Source organism: Rhinoraja longicauda, chromosome 19 (assembly GCF_053455715.1).
Source record: "Rhinoraja longicauda isolate Sanriku21f chromosome 19, sRhiLon1.1, whole genome shotgun sequence".
Classification (NCBI taxonomy): Eukaryota; Metazoa; Chordata; class Chondrichthyes; order Rajiformes; family Arhynchobatidae; genus Rhinoraja; species Rhinoraja longicauda.
In genome coordinates, this window is record NC_135971.1 from 41331099 (window position 1) to 41353015 (window position 21917).

The 21917-nt window shown below is 43.5% G+C and overlaps 1 protein-coding gene across 1 annotated transcript; it reads right to left on the bottom strand.

Annotated features, from left to right (window-relative positions):
- Positions 1–1354: 1354 nt before the first annotated feature.
- On the bottom strand, positions 1355–3950 carry LOC144602988 (putative G-protein coupled receptor 139). The gene is made up of 2 exons (XM_078416112.1): positions 3798–3950; positions 1355–2299 (listed from the first exon to the last, which is right to left on the bottom strand). The coding sequence occupies exons 1-2, from the start codon at positions 3948–3950 to the stop codon at positions 1355–1357; spliced, it is 1098 nt and encodes a 365-aa protein (XP_078272238.1).
- Between the last annotated feature and the right edge of the window lie 17967 nt (positions 3951–21917).

Here is a 21917-nt window from a genome sequence, read left to right on the forward strand (position 1 = left end):
GAGGGGGTATGGGGAGAAGGCAGGAACGGGGTACTGATTGATAGTGATCAGCCATGATCGCATTGAATGGCGGTGCTGGCTCGAAGGGCTGAATGGCTTACTCCTGCACCTATTGTCTATTGTCTATTGTCTATTGTCACCTCTCAAATATGTTTCTGGTTTTACTACAATGTGCACCATTGCCACTAAAAAATGCGAAGACCATCGACATATAACAACGGACTTGGTACTCCAGCATTTTGTGATACCTTCGATTTGTACCAGCATCTGCAGTTATTTTCCTACACTTGCAGGTTTAATATATCCTTCCCAAATAAGGGTAACAGATCTCCCGAGAAACACCACTATTCACAAGCCTCCAGCGAGAGAAAAAAACAACCTTACACACCACTGTCTGCTTCCTTCGCTGAAGCTAAATATTTATTCAAACGGTTAACGAGGGAAAGGCCGTAGACGTTGTCCATATAAACTTAAGCAGGACCTTTGATTACGATCCGCACAGTAGGTTGCTCTGGAAGCTTAGAGCGCATGTGCACCAGGGTTAGCTGGTTGACAGAATAAAGATTTGGCTTCAGCGAAGGAAGCAGACAGTGGTGTGTAAGGTTGTTTTTTTCTCTCGCTGGAGGCTTGTGTGTAAGGATGTTTTACTTGCTGGAGTACGTCTTCCAAAAACTCAATCAAATTCTAACGATACAATCTCCCACGTACAAAAGAATAGTGACAGCTCCTAATAACCCCCCTATCCATATACCTTATACTTCAGATTCCCCGCTAGTAACTTGCTGACCGCATATATTAGGTTCGCTGATCTACAGTTCGCAAGGTTTTTTGTGCAGCCCTTCTTAAATAGGTCCACACCGTATATTTACAACTATTGTTTTATTTCCATGCTTAAAAAGTAGTTATGATTCTTTATAATTGAATTTAAAATGTTTTACAATGACAGAAACATGCACCAAGTTACTGGCATTGTTTGGAAATGGACGTAATGCCATATGATTAAAAAGTTAATGCTACACAGCTATGCAATAAACCAAGCTCCAGTACAATTAGTCGAACAAAGCGGGCGATATACGGTGCTTACAGGAGAATTTCTACTGTCCTTTTGAAGAATGTTGAAGTGGCGTTGCGTTTCACGCTTCGAAGCAACAGATATACTGGTCTCATTTTTTATTTATTTCAAGTGCGAAATATTGTGTGGCATCCAATATGATTAAACGTTAGAAACACGAAGATGCTTTTAGAATTCGATAGTAAGCTCCACGAAATAATTTCTGCAGATTTCTCTTTCTGCTTCTGAAATCAACTACAATAGTTATAGCTATAATGTATGCAGCATTACAGAACAAATATTTTATTTCAATATGTGGCCCAGGAATGCAACAGGACGTTTGATCACATTCTTTATTTCGTCTCTGAACTTTCTCTGGGACACCGCGTAAATGAAAGTGTTTGTGCAAGTACTTAAACATCTTAACATATATCCAAATTTTTCGGCAACGGTAAAAGAGTCATTGTAATCGCTTTCCATAAACTGAGTGTCTGTAAACTGTACACATATGAAGCAGGCAAAGATTACCACCCATAACAGAAGAAAATTCCCAGATATTGCGGCCAGTAGAATGATTGATTTCCTTCGGTCCTCCACCTCTTGGTCAGTCTGGAGCTTCTCACTGTTCTTTCCTCGGAGTTTGCTCCTCACTCTATTGGCCATGATGATTTGTTTAATGGTCAATGAATTGAGCAGGAGAATCAACGCAAATGGTGCGAATGGTGTTAAGACGGTTTCGAACCATAAGTATGCAGCCCAAAACGGTGAGGTGTAGAAGCTTGCTTTTACAAAACAGGACCACGGTACATTGTCAATTATTTCACGCGGATCATATATAAAGTAGACTGGAATATTTTGTAAAATGCTCAAACAACAAACTGTTATTATAACTCTTGATGCAATCTTTGGAGTGCAGTATCTTGTTCGCAGATTCTGAGAACATATAGCAATATGTCGATCAAATGTGAAAGTGACAGTCAGCCAAACGGAACAATCAATAGAAAAATAAAGCAGGGCCAGGTTAAGGCTACAAATAGGAGTGTAATTAAGGAATGAATGTGGAAAATATGCCTCTTTTATTTCATAAAGAATAGCTTCAAATATTAAAACCATAAGGTCAGCTGCTGCCATCCACACGAGATATCGCGTGATGCATCTAGAAAGGCCACACTTTCCACACGACAGGATGTATATTGTCATTATGTTAGCTGAAAACGAGAAGGTAAAATAAAAGAAATTAACAATTCCCTTTCATCTGTGAACAACAACAGCCAATCTCGTTGCCGCAATTTGTATTAACTTCACTCAAATAATTTTGCTTCGAACTTGCAGAATAAAAAACTAAGTATGAAAAATGTTTTATTTTCAGATCCACTTCCTCGTTTCTCACAACAGATGTTCAAAGTGCAGATGTTTAAGTAAGATGGACAACTACGAACTTCCATATGCCCAATAATTATATTTCAATAAAGTCAGTTATAATTGTGTTGCTCTGATTAAACCGCGAGAAGGTTTCTTTTGACGAGCCAGTCCAAACTCCATTTGCTGCCGTTTCATCCTCCGAATTCCTAATTAGCGATGTGTAGATTATTAAAGTATAATGTCGGATACTACTTATAGTCAAGATATCATATACAAATTTCGTAACTTTCCCGCGTTTCATAGCAAATCCATGGAATAGGAGAATGCTCTCCACAATATTTTATATTTGTTTGCATCTACAAACGATAGATTGTTTGATTGTTCTGAGGACCACGTTGGGACTTTTGGGGTTAAATGGCATATTCCTTTTTCACAAAGAATCATAGCAAATTGTTAGCCTCTATTACGACTTTAATCAGAGCAGAAACGTAGTCTTATTGAATTGTATAGGGACTTGTTGGGACAACGCCCAGAGCACAAACTAGTTTTGGTCTCCTTACCTAAGAATGGAAATACGTGCCTTGGAGGGAGCGTTTGGATATTTGCCGTATTAGCTTCCGTCGTGGCGAGTTACCCTTGCGATGAGACGTTAAACGTGCAGAAATTGTGCTGCTCTCAATTCAGTGGCAGGCGTAAAGCTCATGGGATGGTTACATTTCAAATCCTGATTTTTACCTCAACATTTAATTGCTCTCTGCTGGCTCAAGAGTGGGTTCAGTAGTGAAATAATACACAGTAGAAAGTGAGTGAGAGAGAGGGGGGAGAGAGAGAGAGAGAGAGAGAGAGAGAGAGAGAGAGAGAGAGAGAGAGAGAGAGAGAGAGAGAGAGAGAGAGAGAGAGAGAGAGAGAGAGAGAGAGAGAGATAGAGAGAGAGAGAGAGAGAGAAAGATATGTCAACAGCAAGTGTGAGAATGAAAGTAAACCAAGCCCCCGCTATACTAAAGTAATACACGCGGTAAGTATATACGTTCAACCCAGAGTGTCTTAACAATATGACTGAATGTTGTGAACGATCGGAAGTTTTATATTTTTATTCTTGTTGAAAATATTTTCCTGCAACGCCAAACCATCCAAGCCTCTCTGTTCGGTGGACGTCATCGTTGACCCTTGCACGGGCAGCATTCAGAAGCAGCCACAACTAGCTCATCGGGAGGATAACGTTGAATGTTAAGCAACACATAAGTCCTGTCCAATATTTGTGCTACCCATGTTAGTAAATGCGGCGATATTGCTGCCCTCAATGAATTCGTTCAACAGGAGGAATTACAAACCTACTTTTTTATCAGGATCTCGCCCTTTTCCTTGCTAATATTATAAGTTGCACAGGGTATTCTGCATTCATAGATTTAACGTCCAGTTTAACGACATGAAACTTGATGAAACCTGACCAGTTGAAGACATCAACACAGGATCGAATTAGCCACTTTGTGGACGACAAAACGAAGAGGCTCTGATCTCCAAAGCAGGGTAATCGCATCGCCAAACCACAAGTCCGAGCAGCAGTGAACAGCTCTTATGGAAACTCCATTTGCGAACATGCCCATAATTTGGCTTTCGCGAACAGGAATAGAAAATGAAACAGATGATAGAAACTCAGATGGAAATCCACAAACCGGACGAAGGCGTCACATGCTGGATTATCTGATTCCCATACAATTAGATAAAGTGAAAATTATTACGTTGCTCTTCAGTTACAGAAGATAGAAATCCGAGGACGAGAGAGAGAGAGAGAGAGAGAGAGAGAGAGAGAGAGAGAGATCTGTCCATAGCAATGACAATGCCAAAAGTAACAATGCTTTAAAAAAGGAGGGAATAACTTACCAGGAACACCGATTATTGCAAGAATAGGATAATACACGTATTTAATCTGTGTTATTAACGGCTGATTCATTGCGGCGACCCGACGATTAACGTGATGTTGCTATGGATGTGCTTGGCAATTGCTTTCTGAATAGTGTCGTATTTATATCCCAGCAAAATCTCTGGTGACATTTTAATGTTGCGTAATCATTAGAATATTGTTTTTGAACTGTTTCGCGGATTTAACGTCATGGGTAAAAAGTCTGCCTTTCCATTGATGAAATGCATTAATGCTGCCATTTAAAGTAGACACATGTGTCTACATGTGACATATGTGTCTACATGTGACACATGTGCACATGTGCCTGCGTTTTCAACTCGATCCACCATTTTCCTTGCTTAATAACAAGTGGTTTACTTGAAGGAGTTTAAAGTCGCATAAGTGATTTGAAATATATTAAATGTAGTCAGGTTTTGTCAGCTTAATAGAATTGTGCATATCCGATCAAAATGGTAAATCCGCTTGATTAAAGTGTCCTGCCTGAGCTCTTGTCTTTGCCAAATCTCTTAATAAAGACCATCCACTGCATTCTTAAAATTGATGAGTGCTAGCGTTACTAAGGAAAACAAGATGAACTAGAAAATTCAAATCCGGCTGACAAACCAAGGATCAGTTCGGATTTTGTTGATCTAACGTGAGAGCTGGAACAAAACCATATTGGAAATAGGTTCACCCCAAACTTTCCAAAAGCATCGATAACCCAGACGTCAGTTTCATCTCAGTTTGAACATGGTTAGTTATTTCATGACAAATCAATATTTTTTTCTCTCTCTCTTTTCTCAACTACACTTGTCCAAACTGGCCGCGTTTTGTCCACGTCCCTCTAAACGCCCCCTATCCATGTACCTATCCAAATGTCTTTTAACTGGTTTTCTTTTAATAATACCTGTGAACTACCTCTTTTGGCAGCTTGCAAAATATATTCCCCGCCGTCTGTGTAATACGGTTACCGCTCGGGTTCCTGTTAAATCTTTCCCGCTATTAAATCTGAATATGCTGGTTATTGATTAATTTAGTCTGGGTACAATAATTTGTGCACTCCGCCAATTAATCCCCCTCATGACTTTATACACCTCTATTCAGCATCGTGTGCTCCGAAGACCTATCCCGTCCTATCTCAGAGTCAAGCCTTCAAACCTGACTAATCTTCTGGAATTTTTTGAGGATGTAACTAGGAAAATGGACAAGGGAGAGCCAGTGGATATTGTGTACATGGACTTTCAGAAAGCCTTTGATAAGTTCCCACATAGGAGATTAGTGGGCAAGATTAGAGCACATGGTATTAGGGGTAGGGTGCGAACATGGATAGAAAATTGGTTGGCAGACAGGAAACAAAGAGTAGGGATTAACGGGTCCCTTCCAGAATGGCAGGCAGTGACTAATGGGGTACCGCAAGGCTCGGTGCTGGGACCGCAGCTATTTACAATATACATTAATGACTTAGATGGCGGGATTAAAACTAACATTTGAAAATTTGCGGACGACACAAGGCTGGGTGGCAGTGTGAACTGTGAGGAGGATGCTGTAAGGATGCTGGGTGACTTGGACAGGTTGCGTGAGTGGGCAGATGCATGGCGGATGCAGTTTAATGTGAATAAATGTTGGTGGTAAGAACACTAAGGCAGATTATTATCTGAATGGTGTCAAGTTAGGAATTGGGGAAGTGCAAAGAGATCTTGATGTCCTTGTTCATCTGTCATTTAAAGTTAGCATGCAGGCACAACAGGCAGTGAAGAAAGCTAATGGCATGTTGGCCTTTATGACAAGATGAGTTGTATATAGGAGCAAAGAGGTCGTTCTGCAGTTGTACAGGGCCCTAGTGAGACCGCACCTGGAGTACTATGTGCAGTTTTGGTCTCCAAATTGGAGGAAGAACATTTTTGCTATTGACGGCGTGCAGCGTAGGTTCACTAGGTTAATTCCCGGAATGGCGGGACTGTCGTACGTTGAAAAACTGGAGCGACTTTGCTTGTATACGCTGGAACGTAGAAGGATGAGAGGGGATCTTAAAGAAACATTTAAGATTATTAAGGGATTGGACACGTTAGAGGCAGGAAACATGTTCCCAATGTTGGGGGAGTCCACAACCAGGGCCCACAGTTTAAGAATAAGGGGTTGGTCAGTTAGAACGGAGATGAGGAAAAACTTTTCCGGTCAGAGAGTTGTAAATCTGTGGAATTCTCTGCCTCAGAAGGCAGTGGGGCCAAGTCTCTGGATGCTTTCAAGCGAGAGCTGGATAGAGCACTTAAAGATAGCGGAGTGAGGGAGTATGGGGAGAAGACAGGAACGGGGTACTGATTGTGAATGATCAGCCATGATCACATTGAATGGCGGTGCTGGCTCTAAGGGCCGAATGGCCTCCTCCTGCACCTATTGTGCATTGTCTATTGTCCAAGCCCATTCTCCCCCGATTGCTCAGTTTGGCCGGGCGGCCAGCTCTATGACGAGTCCTGGTGGTTCCAAAGTTCTTCCATTTAAGAATGACGGAGGCCACTGTGCTCTTCGGGAACTGCAATGCGGCAAACATTGTTTCACATCCTTACCCAGATCTGTGTCTCGACACAATCCTGTCGCGGAGGTCTACGTACAATTCATTCGTCTTGATGGCTTGGTTTTTGCTCTGAGATGCACTGTCAAATGTGGGACCTTTTATAGACAGGTGTATGCCTTTCCAAATAATGTCGAGTCAATTTAATTTACCTCTGGTGGACTCCAATCAAGCTGTAGAAACATCTCAAGGATAATCAATGGAAACAGGATGAACATAAGCACGATTTTGAGTGTCATAGCAAAGGGTCTGAATACTAATGTAAATGTGGTATTTCAGTTATTTCTTTTTAGTTACTTTGCAAAAATTACTAAACAACTCTTTTCGCTTTTTTTATTATAGGGTATTGTGTGTAGATTGATGATTAAAAAATGAATTTGATCCATTTTAAAATAAGGCTGTAACGTAGCAAAATGTGGAAAAGGTGAAGGGGTCTGAATACTTTCTCAATGCACTGCAAGCATAAAGAACTAGTCCATGGTACACAAATGCTGGAGTGACAGAGGGGTCGGGCAGCATCCCTGAAGAACTAGCAAATGTGACGTTTCTGGACCAATCCATTCTTCAGACTATGTACGTGATCGTGAACGGTGGAGATCGTTGTGCTCTGATTTGGAAGTAGGATTACGATCGTGCAGAAGATAGACACAAAATGCTGCAGTCACTCAGCGTGACAGGCAGCATCTCTGGAGAGACGGAACATGAGTGAGGTTTCGGGTCGAGACCCTTCTTCAGACTGTTGTCAGGGGAGAGGGAGATACATGTATAAGGACGTGTAAGGTGTGAAAACAGGACAAAGGGAATGGAGATCAAAGAACATGTAGAATAGGTCATTATTAGCTGGGAGAATGTAAAAAGAAAGCAGAGATTAAATATGGTCGGAGACAGTAAGACTGGTGGGAGAATTGAGAAGGGGGAGCGATGGAGTGAAAGGGAAAGCAAGGGTTAATTGAAGTAAGAGAAGAAAATGTTCATACCGCTGGGGTGTAAGCTGCCCAAGCGAAATATGAAGTGCTGTTCCTCCAATTTCCGCTGGGCCTCACTCTGACAGTGGAGGATACACAGGACAGAAAGGTCAGTGTGCGAATGGGAGCGGGAGTTTAAGTATTTAGTAACCGGGAGCTCAGGTAGATCTCGACGGACTGAACGGAGGTGTTCATCGAAACGATCGCCGAGGCTGCGCTTGATCTCGCTGATTTCCAAGATTCCACACCTGCAACAGCGGATACAGTACTTGAGGTTGTAGGAAGAGCAAGTGAACCTTTGCCTCATCTGAAAAGGCTGTCAGGGTCCTTGGACGGAGTCGGGGGCGGGGGGGAGGGGGTATAGGGACAGGTGTTGCATTTCCTGCGGTTGCAGGGGAAAGTACCTGGGGAGGGGGTGATTTAGGTGGGAAGGGGCGAGTTGACCAGGGGCTGCGGGGGGAACAGTCTGTACGGAAAGCGGAAAGGGGTGGAGATTGGAAGGTGTGGCTTGTGGCCGGATCCCGTTGGAGGTGGCGAAAATATCGGTGGATTGGGTGCTGTATGCGACGGCTGGTGGGGTGGAAGGTGAGGACTAGAGGGACTCTGTTCCTGTTACCGCTGGGGAGAGGAGGAGCAAGTGCGGAGCTGCGGGATATCGAGGAGACCCGAGTAAGGGCCTCATCTATGATGGCGCTACTTGCAATTGTGCGGGCTGGTTCAAAAACCTGACACTTGTAGATTGCGGTGCCTCCTCATATTCAAATCCAAATGAAATGCAGACGTATTTAACTGCACTACGATTACCCATTTATCCGTTCCTTCAACAAAGCTGGAAGAGGAAATTTTCCAGAGGAGTTTGGACGTAGCGATAACGCAAATATAAGCCCAATTGCACATCGTTCGCCTCATTTTCCCCATTTTAAATTTCATCTCACCCACGAATTTGCGTCCGGATATCAAACGCCACTGAAGAAGAACACGTTCGACTATTTTAGATAAATATTGGTTGAGTTTCAAGCTACTCCTAGTCTGTGAAAATAGGCAATCAAATAAATGTAATGGAGGCATATTTATACTATTTTATTTAATCCCAATGCTGTACTTAAGAAATGGGTTTTACGTTAAATTAGAAATTATAATCATGAAGTTCTGTGAATGTTCAACGGGTTTTCAGTCATCACCGTGAAACATTAAGTCCATTACCCCTGTTTCTTTCGCCACAGATGCTGCCTGGGAAGCTGAGTGTTCCAGTACCATTTGTTTGTATTTTAAATGTTCATCGTTCGCGGTTTATGCTTCAGAGGATTGTGTAAAATGACTGCTTGGATTAATTTCATTCTCTCGCAATGTGTCTAGAAGGCGGAGTGGAGCAGCTAGCAGACCGACTGCCTCACAGCTCCAGTATAACGAGTTGCATGGTGACCTCCTCTGTGTGGAGGTGAGGAATATAATCTGGGAGAGATTGTGTAAAAGGGGGGACAATAGTGGCGGCAAGGTGGCGCAGCGGTAGAGTTGCAGCATTACAGCGGTTGCAGCGCTGGAGACCCGAGTTCGATCCCGACTTTGGGTGCTGTCTGCACGGAGTTTGTACGTTCTCCCCGTGACCGCGTGGGTTTTCTCCGATATCTTCGGGTTTCTCCCACACCTATGCTACAAGTAGTATAATGTTAATATGCGGGGGTCGCTGGTCTGAGCAGACCCGGTGGGCTCAAGGGCCTGTTTCCGCGCTGTTTCCCGAAGCTAAATTACCAAGTTTAATGTCGGATTAATATGTGAGTGCAGGCGAGAACCTGCAGATGCAAAAATCTTGACCAATACACAAAGTGCAGGAACAACTCTGTTCCTACATGAATATCGGCAATCATGTAGTGGGGGTAGAGGTGGAGGTTATTCTGTATTGTCTTTCTGCTGACTGGATAGAACGCAACAATAGCTTTTCTCTGTACCTCGGTACACGTGACAACAAACGAACTTGTAAACTGTGAGGTCACGACGATTGAGGTCGGAACCTTCTTCATTCTTATGTAATCGGGAGGGAACAGTTGGAAAAGAGAGCTGGGGAGGGGGCAAAGACAGGTGTGTTAGTTGGATACGGGTGAATGGCAGATGGGTGCAGATGGTCTCAACGGCCCGAGTTGAAATGTCGTGAAAAGGGCGTCAGATAAGGAAAAACGAGGATGAAGTGAATATACCGCAGTATGGGTGGAATGAGAGTAGGGAAACAAGAAACGGGAAATATGAGGAAATGTACGAGCGGGCATGGACGACGTGCTTATTGCGAAAAGATAAGGGTTACGGGGCCGGTAGAAACTGGAGGAGCAGAAAACGGAAAGGTAAGCGACGTGGGAAAAGATGAAGGAGACATTTTGTCCGTTAAGGCTCCAGGTTGCCAGCCATTTAACGCTATTCCCCATGGCCTTCCTCTCTTCAATTGATAGAGTGGGTACGCTCACAAACTAGAACAACACCTTATATTGGCCCTGGTAGCTTACCAACCAATGGTATACACATTGATTTATCCAGTTGAAAGTAATACTTTCGCTAATCTTTACTCTTTTATTTGTAACATCCCTCCCTACCACCGCCACATCAATGCGCACCCACCTCTCCTACCAGCACAGCCACCTTGATCAAGTCAGCCCCACCCACCAATCCCCCCTCCCCCCGCCCCCTTCCCCCCACGAACCCCCTCCCACCCCCCACCCCCGCTCCCCACTCGGCACACACACCTTGTCGGAAAGTTACGGGGGAGGGATAGCGACGGGTTGTCCTCGGCCGTTTTCTCCTTCAGTGTCACCAGAAAATTAACCTAAACATCAACACACAAGCAAACTCTGTGCTTTTTCATAATGTCAGCGTACGTTACTAATTCTTAACGTCTCCACGGCGCAAAAATATAAAGTAGATTTTGTGAAGTCTTTAAAAATACATTGTTCTGGAATTAGGCAGAAGAATGTTCCCGCACTTAAACATCGTCTGTCCATTTCCCTCCACGAATGCTGCCCGACTCGTGAGTTCTTCTCGCACTTGGTTTACTCAAGATCTATAATGTTCACTTTCGTGTGATTCGCCGCGTCTTCTTGGGTAACACTAAAGGGAACGCAGAAGCGATTGACAAGAAATTACTGTTGAAAGCGGATGCAGTATAATATAGATACATGTGAGGTTATCCACTTTGGCGGCAAAAACAGGGAGGCAAATTATTATCTCAATGGTGTTAGGTTAGGTAAGGGGGAGGTGCAACGAGACCTGGGTGTCGTTGTACACCAGTCACTGAAAGTTGGCGTGCAGGAACAGCAGGCAGTGAAGAAAGCTAATGGAATGTTGGCCTTCATAACAAGAGGATTTCAGTATAGGAGTAAAGAGGTTCTTCTGCAGTTGTATAGGGCCCTGGTAAGGCCACATCTGGAGTATTGTGTACAGTTTTGCTCTCCTAATTTGAGGAAGGACATCCTTGTAATTGAGGCAGTAGGTTCACGAGATTGATCCCTGTGATGGCGGGACTGTCATATGAGGAAAGATTGAAAAGACTAGGCTTGTATTCACTGGAGTTTAGAAGGATGAGAGGGAATCTTATAGAAACATATAAAATTATAAATGGACTGGACAAGCTAGATGCAGGAAAATTTTCCCAATGTTGGGCGAGTCCAGAACCAGCGGCCACAGACTTAGAATAAAGGGGAGGCCATTTAAAACTGAGGTGAGAAAAAAACTTTTTCACCCAGAGAGTTGTGAATTTGTGGAATTCTTTGCCACAGAAGGCAGTGGAAGCCAATTCACTGGATGGATTTAAGAGAGAGTTAGATAGGGGCTAGTAGAATCAAATGATACGGGGAGAAGGCAGGCATGGGTTATTGATTGGGGGCGATCAGCCACGATCACAATGAATGACGGTGCTGGCTCGAAGGGCCAAATGGCCTCCTATTTTCTATGTTTCTATGTATTGCATTTGGAACAAAAGAGACTGATGAGGATATATAATTGAAGTCATTACAATTGTGGAAACGTTTTGCAATAGTGAAAAATAATTAATTCTTTCTCAGCAAACAAGACAATGATTGGGTTAGGCCTAGAGAGCTTACAAGAAAGTTCAAACGTTTTATTTTTCAATCGACCAGTAAAGGATATGGGTGGGCGTCCGCAGATGGCAGGCTGGCGTGGATAAATCACGGCTAAAACGTGTGGTTCACGATCTTCGCATTTCGTCGGAATATTAAAAAGAAGTAGCAGAATAAAGCTCCATCGTGAAAATAATACGAATCAATTATAACTCCTTCGATGATGCATTTAATTTGAGATGGGTGAACCTTCAATTCAAATTGACGGCCACATAAATCAATGTTCTATGTTAATCCGGTGGGTGCCGAATATCTCGCCTGGTCCATCAATTTAGGTAACCTGGTCAAATCCCTCCCCACCTACGTCCAAGACACCTCAATGCTCTCCGTCTCCTCGATAACATCCGGTTTCCAGGCCCCCACTCCCTCATCTTTACCATGGATGTCCAGTCAATCTACATTTCCACCCCCACAAGGATGGTCTTGAAGCTCTCCGTTTTCCCGTCGACTGTAAAACCAGCCAATCCCCATCTACTAACACTCTCCTCCGCCTAGCAGAGCTGGTTCTTACCCTTAACAACTTCTCCTTTGATTCCTCCCACTTCCTCCAAACCAGAGGCATAGGGCACTCGCATGGGCCCTAGCTATGCCTGCCTCTTTGTCTGGTACATCGAACAATCCCTGTTCCGGATATACACTGGCCCCATCTCCGAATTCTACCTCCACTACATCGACGACTGCATTGGTGCTACCTCTTGTACCCATGCACAACTCACTGACTTCATTCATTTCACCACCAATTTCAATCCTGCTCCAAAATTTACTTGGACTATCTCCGACATCTCCCTACCATTTCTGGACCTCACCGTCTCCTTCGCAGGAGACTGGCTAGTGATTGACATCTACTACAAACCCACTGACTCCCACAGCTATCTGGACTACACCTCTTTCCACCCTGACTCCTGCAAAAAGTCTATCCCCTACTCCCAATTCCTCCGTCTATGCCGCATCTGCGCCCGGGATGAGGTGTTTCGCACTAGGGCATCAGGGATGTCCTCATTCTTCAGGAAACGGGGCTTCCCCTCTTCCATTATAGATTAGGCTCTCACTAGGGCCTCTTCTACATCCCACAGCTCAGTTGTTGCTCCTCCTCTCCCCATTCATAACAAGGACAGAATCCCCCTCGTTCCCACCATCCACCCCATCAGCCAGCGTATCCAACAAATCAACCTCCAACATTTCCGTCACCTCCAACGGGACCCCACTACTGGGCCCATCTTTCCATCTCCTCCCTTTTCTGCGTTCCGCAGAGACCGTTCCCTCCATAACTCCCTGGTCCACTCGTCCCTTCCCACCCAAACCACCCATTCCCCGGGCACTTTCCCCTGCACCCACAGGAGATGCAACACCTGTCCCTTTGCCGCCCCCCTCAACTCAATCCAAGGACCCAAACAGTCTTTCCAGGTGAGACAGAGGTTCACGTGCACCTCCTCCAATCTCATCTATTGTATCCGCTGCTCTAGATGTCAATTTCTCTACATCGGCGAGACCAAACGCAGGCTCGGCGAACATTTCGCTCAACACCTTCGCTCAGTCCGCCTTAACCAACCTGATCTCCCGGTGGCCGAGCACTTCAACTCCCCCTCCCACTCCCAGTCTGACCTTTCTGTCATGGGCCTCTTCCAGTGCCACAGTGAGGCCCACAGGAAATCGAGGAACAGCACCTCATATTTCGCTTGGGCAGCTTGCAGCCCAGTGGTATGAACATCGACTTCTCCAACTTTAGATAGTTCCTCTGTCTCTCTCTTCCGCCCCCCCCCCCCCCCGCTTTCCCGGCTCTCCCACTGTCTTCCTGTCTCCATCTATATCCTTTCTTTGTCCCGCCCCCTGACATCAGTCTGAAGAATGGTCTCGACCGAAACGTCACCCATTCCCTCGCCTAGATGCTGCCTGACCTGCTGATTTACTCCAGCATTTTGTAATACCTTCAAAAAAAGGCTCATCCGCTGGAAAAAAACATAGCTGTGTATCTCCGAATCTAAATGAAACTAATTCAATCCTGGAGATATAGGTTCATGCAACGTGGAAACAGGCCCAACGGCCCAACTCGCCCGCTCCAACCAACATGCCCCATCCACACCAGTCCCACCCGTCTGCATTTGGCCCATGTCCCTCTCAGCCTATCCTATTCACGCACCTCTATAAATATTTGTTAGTACATAATCAGTAAGCATATATTGTGTCCATCTATGTACGGTTATTAGGTCGAAAATAAGTAAAAGTTTGATTTGTATCTTTGCAAGACTCAAAAATTTCACTTTAAGGAGGAAAGAAAATGCGAGATTAAAGGCTTAACGGTTACTATGGCTACATGAGATTGCGAAACAGGGATATTTTCCCTCTGAGGAATTGAATAAAAATAGCTGTTTCGGCGACGTGTTCAAGCAGAAGTGCTGAAGGTATAATTTGCAACATCTGCTTCAGCACATTAATGAAGCGGCTCTGACCCCGTGTATCAGTGCTCAAATGTACAACTTGTGTCCATTGCAAAGATCTCATCATATGTCATCACATCGAAACGTTCAGCAGTAAACGAAATGGAGCGATCTATAATCCCACAGATTGAGGAAATTTACTATCCAATTCTCGCACTCATTGGCATTCCAGGTAAATTCGAAGTTGTTATTCGTTGACTTCGTGATTCTACCACAGAAAAAGCAAACGGAAACAAAGAAGTTACCGTCTCGAAACTGTCAAACTCGCGAGTTTTGCAATGCGAGTGAAACTATCAGAAAGATTGAAACCCTGCAATATCATATCATATCATATACATACAGCCGGAAACAGGCCTTTTCGGCCCTCCAAGTCCGTGCCGCCCAGTGATCCCCGTACATTAACATTATCCTACACCCACTAGGGACAATTTTTACATTTACCCAGCCAATTAACCTACATACCTGTACGTCTTTGGAGTAATGATAGGTTTGAAGTGTAGGAAGGATCTGCAGATGTTTAAGCCGAAGACAGACACCAAAACCAGAGTAATCCGCGTGTTAGATGCTGTCGGACTCGCTATGTTACTCTAGCTTGTTGTGTCTATCATAGTTTTGATATTTTTCATTTAAAAATGCGTTTCATGTATGCACGAAGAAGAAATGTGATTCCCTCTATGAGAATAAGATGTTGCGATTCGTTTCTCATCAGATTGCTCCAGTACTGGAACGATGAGATGCAGGCAAAACGGATATGCACATATTGGCGATCGGTATTTATTAGGGGAAATTAGTTTCGTGCAGAAAATTAGAAATAAGATCCTGCATCTTCCGGGTCATTCCCAGAAATCCCTGCCATTGATGTTCCACCGTCATCCCTGCTAGGGTCCATGTCCAGTGAACGTTGGTCAGCTCTTCCCGCCCTGCCTCTGTAGTCACCTTTCCTCAGCTGCAATAGCGACACATCTGATTTCACCTCATCCCTCTCAAATTGCAGATTAAAACTTATCGCGTTGTGGTCGCTTTGGTTTATTTACCACGAGTTCCCTTATCAAATCCGGTTCATAAGACTAAATCCAGAATTGCCTTTTCTCTGGTAGGCTCCACTCCAAGCTGCTCTAAGAATCCATCTCGGAGGCACTCTACAGATTTCCTTTCTTGGGGTCCAGTACCAACCTGACTCTCCCAGTCTACCTGCATATTGAAATTTCCCATAACCGCCGTAGCATTGCCTTTTTGTTTATTTCTATATTCATTCCATGCAGAACACGGGATCTTTTCGGCAAATAGTTCATTTCTCGATTTATTGCGTTTGTTAAAGAGACCATTGCGCGATCTCGAGTGCTTGGTGATTCTTCTGGGCATTTTTCATGTCGGAGACACAGAACATGGAACAGTCCAGCACATCAGCTGACAATGTCGGTGCTGAACATGATGCGAAGATAAATTAACCTAATGCTTGCACATCATCCATCCCCTGCATACCCACGTGTCTATCTAAAACCCTCTTCAATATCATTATTCGTTGACCTATCATCGCCACACGTGGCAGCGCGTTCAAGGCACCAACCACCCTCCCTGCAAAACGTTTCCCCTTTCACTTAAAGTTATGCCCTTTCGCCTTTACCTTCACCCTGAGGGGAAAAAAAGATTTCAACTGCCTACCATACGTTTACATCTAAAAATACTGTGTACTATATATCAGAACTCCGCTCTACCTGTGGCTTTGGAGAGAATACAATCCAAGTCCGTTCAACCACAGCGAATGCCCTGTAATCCAGTCCTCATGCTGGTAAATATCGAGGCAGATAGTGGAGCATTGAAACAAACGAGAACCCTCGAATTAACGCTGATGAAAATGCAAAGTGTCAATGTGAAGCGTGATTTTTATATCCCGTCTAACATCATAAATCCAATGTAATGTCTCTCCATGTTTTGTTATTACTTTAAATGATTCAAGAAGAAAAGATCGTCAACTGTAGAAAATATGTCACTTGTTCAAATTCCACCAAATGCACTCTCCAGGAGCCAGTGTTAAGATTAACAGTTAACTTGTGCGATGTTTTGTTAGCCGGAAAACGCTGATTCGCTTCATGGCGATCATTTACCTTTTAGAATAAATAAAATGATTGCGTTAAACTAACTCGTGGTTCCTAATTTCCGTTTTCATCCAAATTAAGTTCACCCTCTTAACTAAACCAAAGGGATAATCAACCGCGTGGCAACAGGGATAGTTTGGAGACATAAGAGTCTGCAGATTCTGACATCTTGAGTAAAACAATGCGGGTCCAGCGACAACTGTCTGTCTGCCTGCCTGCCTGCCTGCCCGCCTGCCGCCCGCCCGCCCGTCCGTCCGTCCGTCTGTCTGTCTGTCTGTCGGCACGGTGGGGCAGCGGTAGTTTGGAGTTTGTACGTTCTCCCCGTGACCTGCGTGGGTTTTCTCCGAGATCTTCGGTTTCCTCCCACTTTCCAAAGACGTACAGGTATGTTGGTTAATTGACTGGGTGAATGTGAAAATTGTCCCTAGCGTGTGATAGTGTTAATCCGCGCTGTATGTCTGTCTGTCTGTGCGTGTGTGCGTGTGTGCGTGTGTGTGTATGTGTGTATGTGTGTGTGTGTGTGTGTGTGTGTGTGTGTGTGCGTGTGTGTGTATGTGTGTGTGTGTGTGTGCGTGTATGTGCGTGTGTGTGTGTAGGAAATAACTGCATATGTTGTTTTAAACCGAAGATAGACACAAAAAGCTTGAGTCACTCCGCTGGTGACGTTTCGTGTCGAGACCCTTCTTCGGACGGTGTATGGGTGGACATGTATGTACACACACACACACTGAACGTTTATTTCTCTCTGTGATTATATTGATAACAGTGTAATATGTTTACATATTCTATTGTGCTGCTGCAAGTAACAATTTCATTGTTCTCACTGGGACATATGACAATAAAACACTCTTGACTCTTGACTCTTGATTCTGTCGGCAACATTGCCGATTAGGCTTAAGGCTGAAGGAGGGTCCTGATCCGTAACGTCGCAAATCCATTCCTTCCACAGATGCCGACTGATCCACTGAGTTACTCCAATGCGTTGTGTTATATTTATGAATGATTTGCAATTAATCGCCAAGTAACGTTTTGTCCAAAGCGGTTATTCTCTGTGACTGCGCATTTTTCTAATCTTCTAGGTAATCTTATGGCGATTGTGATTCTATCTCGTGGGAACTGTGGTCTTTCCAAATGCATCACACGTTACATGGTTGCCATGGCTGTTGCAGACCTACTGGTGATAATATTTGATGTCATATTATATGAGATTAATGATATGTATTTCCCGCTTTCCTTCCTGCATTATACTCCGGTTTGCAGCCTTAAAATTGCCCTGGTGTTTGCAGCCATTGATTGTTCGGTCTGGCTAACTGTTGCCTTCACAATTGATCGATACATCGCCATTTGTTGTCATAAGTTGCGAGTAATATATTGCACCGAAAGAACTGCCGTTATAGTTATAGTGGCAGTGTCTGGATTAAGCTTTGTAGAAAACATCCCAATTTATTTTGAGAACGAACACCTGGAGATCATTGACAAGGTGCCATGGTTCTGCAAAGTGAAGTCAAACCTCTCCAGTTTACCAATATGGGTTGCATACTTCTTCTTCGACATCACCTGAACACCGTTGGTACCTTTCCTTTTGATTGTGCTGCTTAATGCCTTGACCACCAGACATATTTTACAAGCTAGTCGGATAAGGAAGGGTCTACGGGGGGAGGGGAGAAGCGAGGATTGCCCTGATCCGGAGATAGTAAACCGCAGAAAATCGATCATCTTACTGCTCTCCATCTCAAGCAGTTTTATACTGCTATGGATGGTAACATTTGTACATTACATATGCACACAATTTGCCGGCGTTGAGTTCATGGACACAGATTACAACGATCCTTTCGCAATTATGGAGCACACTGGGTACATGCTGCAATGCATGAGTTCGTGCACAAACACATTTATTTATGCAGTGGCTCAGGCAAAGTTCAGAGAATCACTGACGAATATTGTGAAATATCCTTTTACTTTAATTGAATAAATTAGTTCTAACCTCGGACCAGAGATCACGTAGCCTTTTGTCATAATCTATTATGTAAAACCATTAACCTTTTGTCGCATAATAAAAATTGTTTGAACAGAGCATTGTCGGCATGCCGTTTGTGTTTCGAACATGAGCAACTCCACGAAAGCATTTCTGAAACACTTATCAAATAACCTGAAGAAGCCAAGGAACATAACACAACCAATCTTCATCAGTTCGTAAACTGATAAATTGTAGGAGCAGAATTAGGCCATTCTGCCCATCATGTCTAATCCTCCATTCAATTATGGCTGATCTATCTTTCCTTCTCAACCCCATTCTCCTGCCTTCTCCCCTTAACCACTGACACCCGTACTAATCAAGAATCTATCCATCTCCACCTGAAAAAAAATATTAATTGACTTGGTCTCCACAGCATTCTTTGGCAACCAATTCCACAGATTCACCATCCCCTACTAAGGAAATTCCTCCTCATCTTTCTAAAGTTACGTCCTTTCGTTCTGAGGTTTTGGCCTCTGGTCCCAGACTTTCCCAATACTGGAAACATTCTCTCCACATACACTCTATCCAGGCCTTTCATTATTCAATCTGTCTTGCAAATGGAGGCACAAGAGATTGCCGATGCTTGAATCTTGAGCAAAAGTATACACATTTCTGAAGGAACACAAGGATCTCGACACGAAACTTCATCTGTCCCTCCCCACCACAGACGCTGCCTGATCCACAGAGTTCCTCCGATAGATTGTTCTTTGTTCATATCTTGCTAATGTTATTCGTTCGTGTTCAATGCGATGGAACAGATTTTAATATTGTCAGTGACTATCCGTATTTCTGTGTGATGTCACAAAGTCGAAATATTATCGTCCTGACGTCGAACAGAAAGTAACATACTAAAATGCACGAAACTTCTCACCACAGCATTTTCCTGCTCCCTCTCTACGTCCCATTATGAATTCATTCATCTCATTCTGATATCAGCTTCTTGCAACCGTGGGGAAAATCATCTTTGACAGAAGCCTTTTATGCACCGTTGCAAATCGCCGAGCACGTCGACGTTATGCAATGCACATTTGTACTCTTATTTTGTCTGCACATTTGCTGTAAGCGCAGCGTCAGAACGCTGTATCATTATATTCTGTATCCTGTTTAAAAAAAATCTTTACACTACTTATGTATGGCTTGATTTTATTCATGCATAGAATGATTTGACTGAATATCACGCAAAAGGTTTTTCACTGTATCTAGTTACCCGTGTCAATAATAAACCAAATGTTGTATTTATCCATTGCAGCACCCAGTGTTTACGTTAAACAGGTAGCAAGGTTTTATTAAAAGTTTCTTTTTGCCTTTGACTACTGGGTAAAGTTATTATTTGGGTCCGCTGAAGACCTCCTGGTGCTAGTACAATATTCTGTCGACGTGGGACGTTTCTGCATTTGCAATACTGAGGATCAGCGATATATTTCCAAATCAGAATGGCGGCCAATTTGCCATTGCTATTTTTACATGGTAGACTTCAAAGGGAGAATAACACTCATTGCCCGCTTCGAAAGCGAAAGGTTGTTGATTCCAATGGCCAGAGGAAAATTATTATAATCTTCCATTCAGTGGCCAAAAGTAATATTGGTCCAAATGAGTATTCTCTTCTATTGTATCCACAACAAATTTTAATTTTATTTAAGTAATCTCTCCCTATCTTCCAAGGACATAAGCACTTGCAGCTTCCATGTTAGGGCACAAACACAGAGACACACACACACACACACACACACACACACACACACACACACACACACACACACACACACACACACACACACACACACACACACACACACACACACATATACATACACACACACACACATATACACACACTGAACTTTTTTTTTCCTCTCGTTGATTATATTTGTTTGCAGTGTACTACGACTATTGAGGAAGGACATTCTTGCTATTGAGGAACTGCAGCGTAGGTTCACGAGGTTAATTCCCGGGATGGCGGGACAGTCACATGATGAGAGAATGGAGCGACTGGGATTGTATTCACTGGAATTCCGAAGGATGAGAGGGGTTCTTATGGAAACATATAAGATTATTAAGGGATTGGACACGAAGGATGCAGGGAACATGTTCCCGATGTTGGGGGAGTCCAGAACCAGGGGCCACAATTTAAGAATAAGGGGTAGGCCATTTAGAACTGAGATGAGGAAAAACTTTTTCACACAGGGAGTTGTGAATCTGTGGAATTCTCTGCCTCAGAAGGCAGTGGAAGCTGATTCATTGGATGCATTCAAAGGAGAGTTAGATAGAACTCCTAGGGCTAGCTAATACCACCAAGTCTCCCAGTCTTCTGCGCATTGGAGACTATTTATGATGGCTATTATGGCGATTTTGCGGGCCGTGACTGTCCTTCAAAGGTTCTGCCTTAAATGAAGCAACGAGCTATTCCTACATGTGTCGGAGAAAGAAAGTTTTATCTCATCCTTTAGCGAAATATCCTTGTAGGCTGCTCCATAATTTCCCAGCTATTCTAAGCGAGCCCAGGCATTTTCTCAAGCATCTAATTGTTTCCTGAAGCCAGCCTACTTGCTTATCATACGGTGCTGTTAGCGGAAAATGTCATCTTCGGTGAAAAGCCTGTTTAACTTTTCTAATACATCAAGACCATAATGAACACACATTGACATACCATACATATGAAATTCCAAACGGGCGTTGCGTAAAAATCCTTATCCTCTCTCCCTGTGACATCTAGCCCTCAAACCCTCCAGCAACGTGAACAGCCTCCCTCTCCATTCTTCCCATCCCTTATTATATAATATTCTATAGGATCGCTGCTTAGAATTCTCTTTAAATGGAACAGTCGCTGCCTCTCTGATCCACCCTTTATTGTATATTTAATGGAATAACATGTGATCCATTCAGTGTAGCATTTGTATCCTTTCCAAAATGAAGTCACCAGAATGAAACACAATATTATGGCTCTATCATCACAACCTCCCAGAAATGTTGGGGTAGATGGAGTCTAGCAGGAGGGAGGAACCAAAAAAAACCAGTATTGATAAAGAACTAATAAGGGAGATGAAAGTGGATCAAATGATTGATAGTTTTCCAGAGCTACGAGAACTAAATGTGTGACTATAGAAATGGTGGATGAATTGGAATGATATTTCAGATTCAGGAGAGATTCTAATGAATTGGAAATAATGGATTAAAACTCAAAATCTGGGGAGGTGTAGAAAAACAGGGAATTATAGACAGCCAGTCTGTCTTCAATGATATTGAGAATGCTGTCGCCCATGATAAAACACATAAAAGGAGAGCACTTGGAGAAGAATAATAGGATTGGACAAGACAAACACACTTGTGGCATATTGATGCAGTCATGACCTTTGCAATTACACAGCTCCTGAATTTTGGATTGAATCTTGACTGTGTGAAGTCTG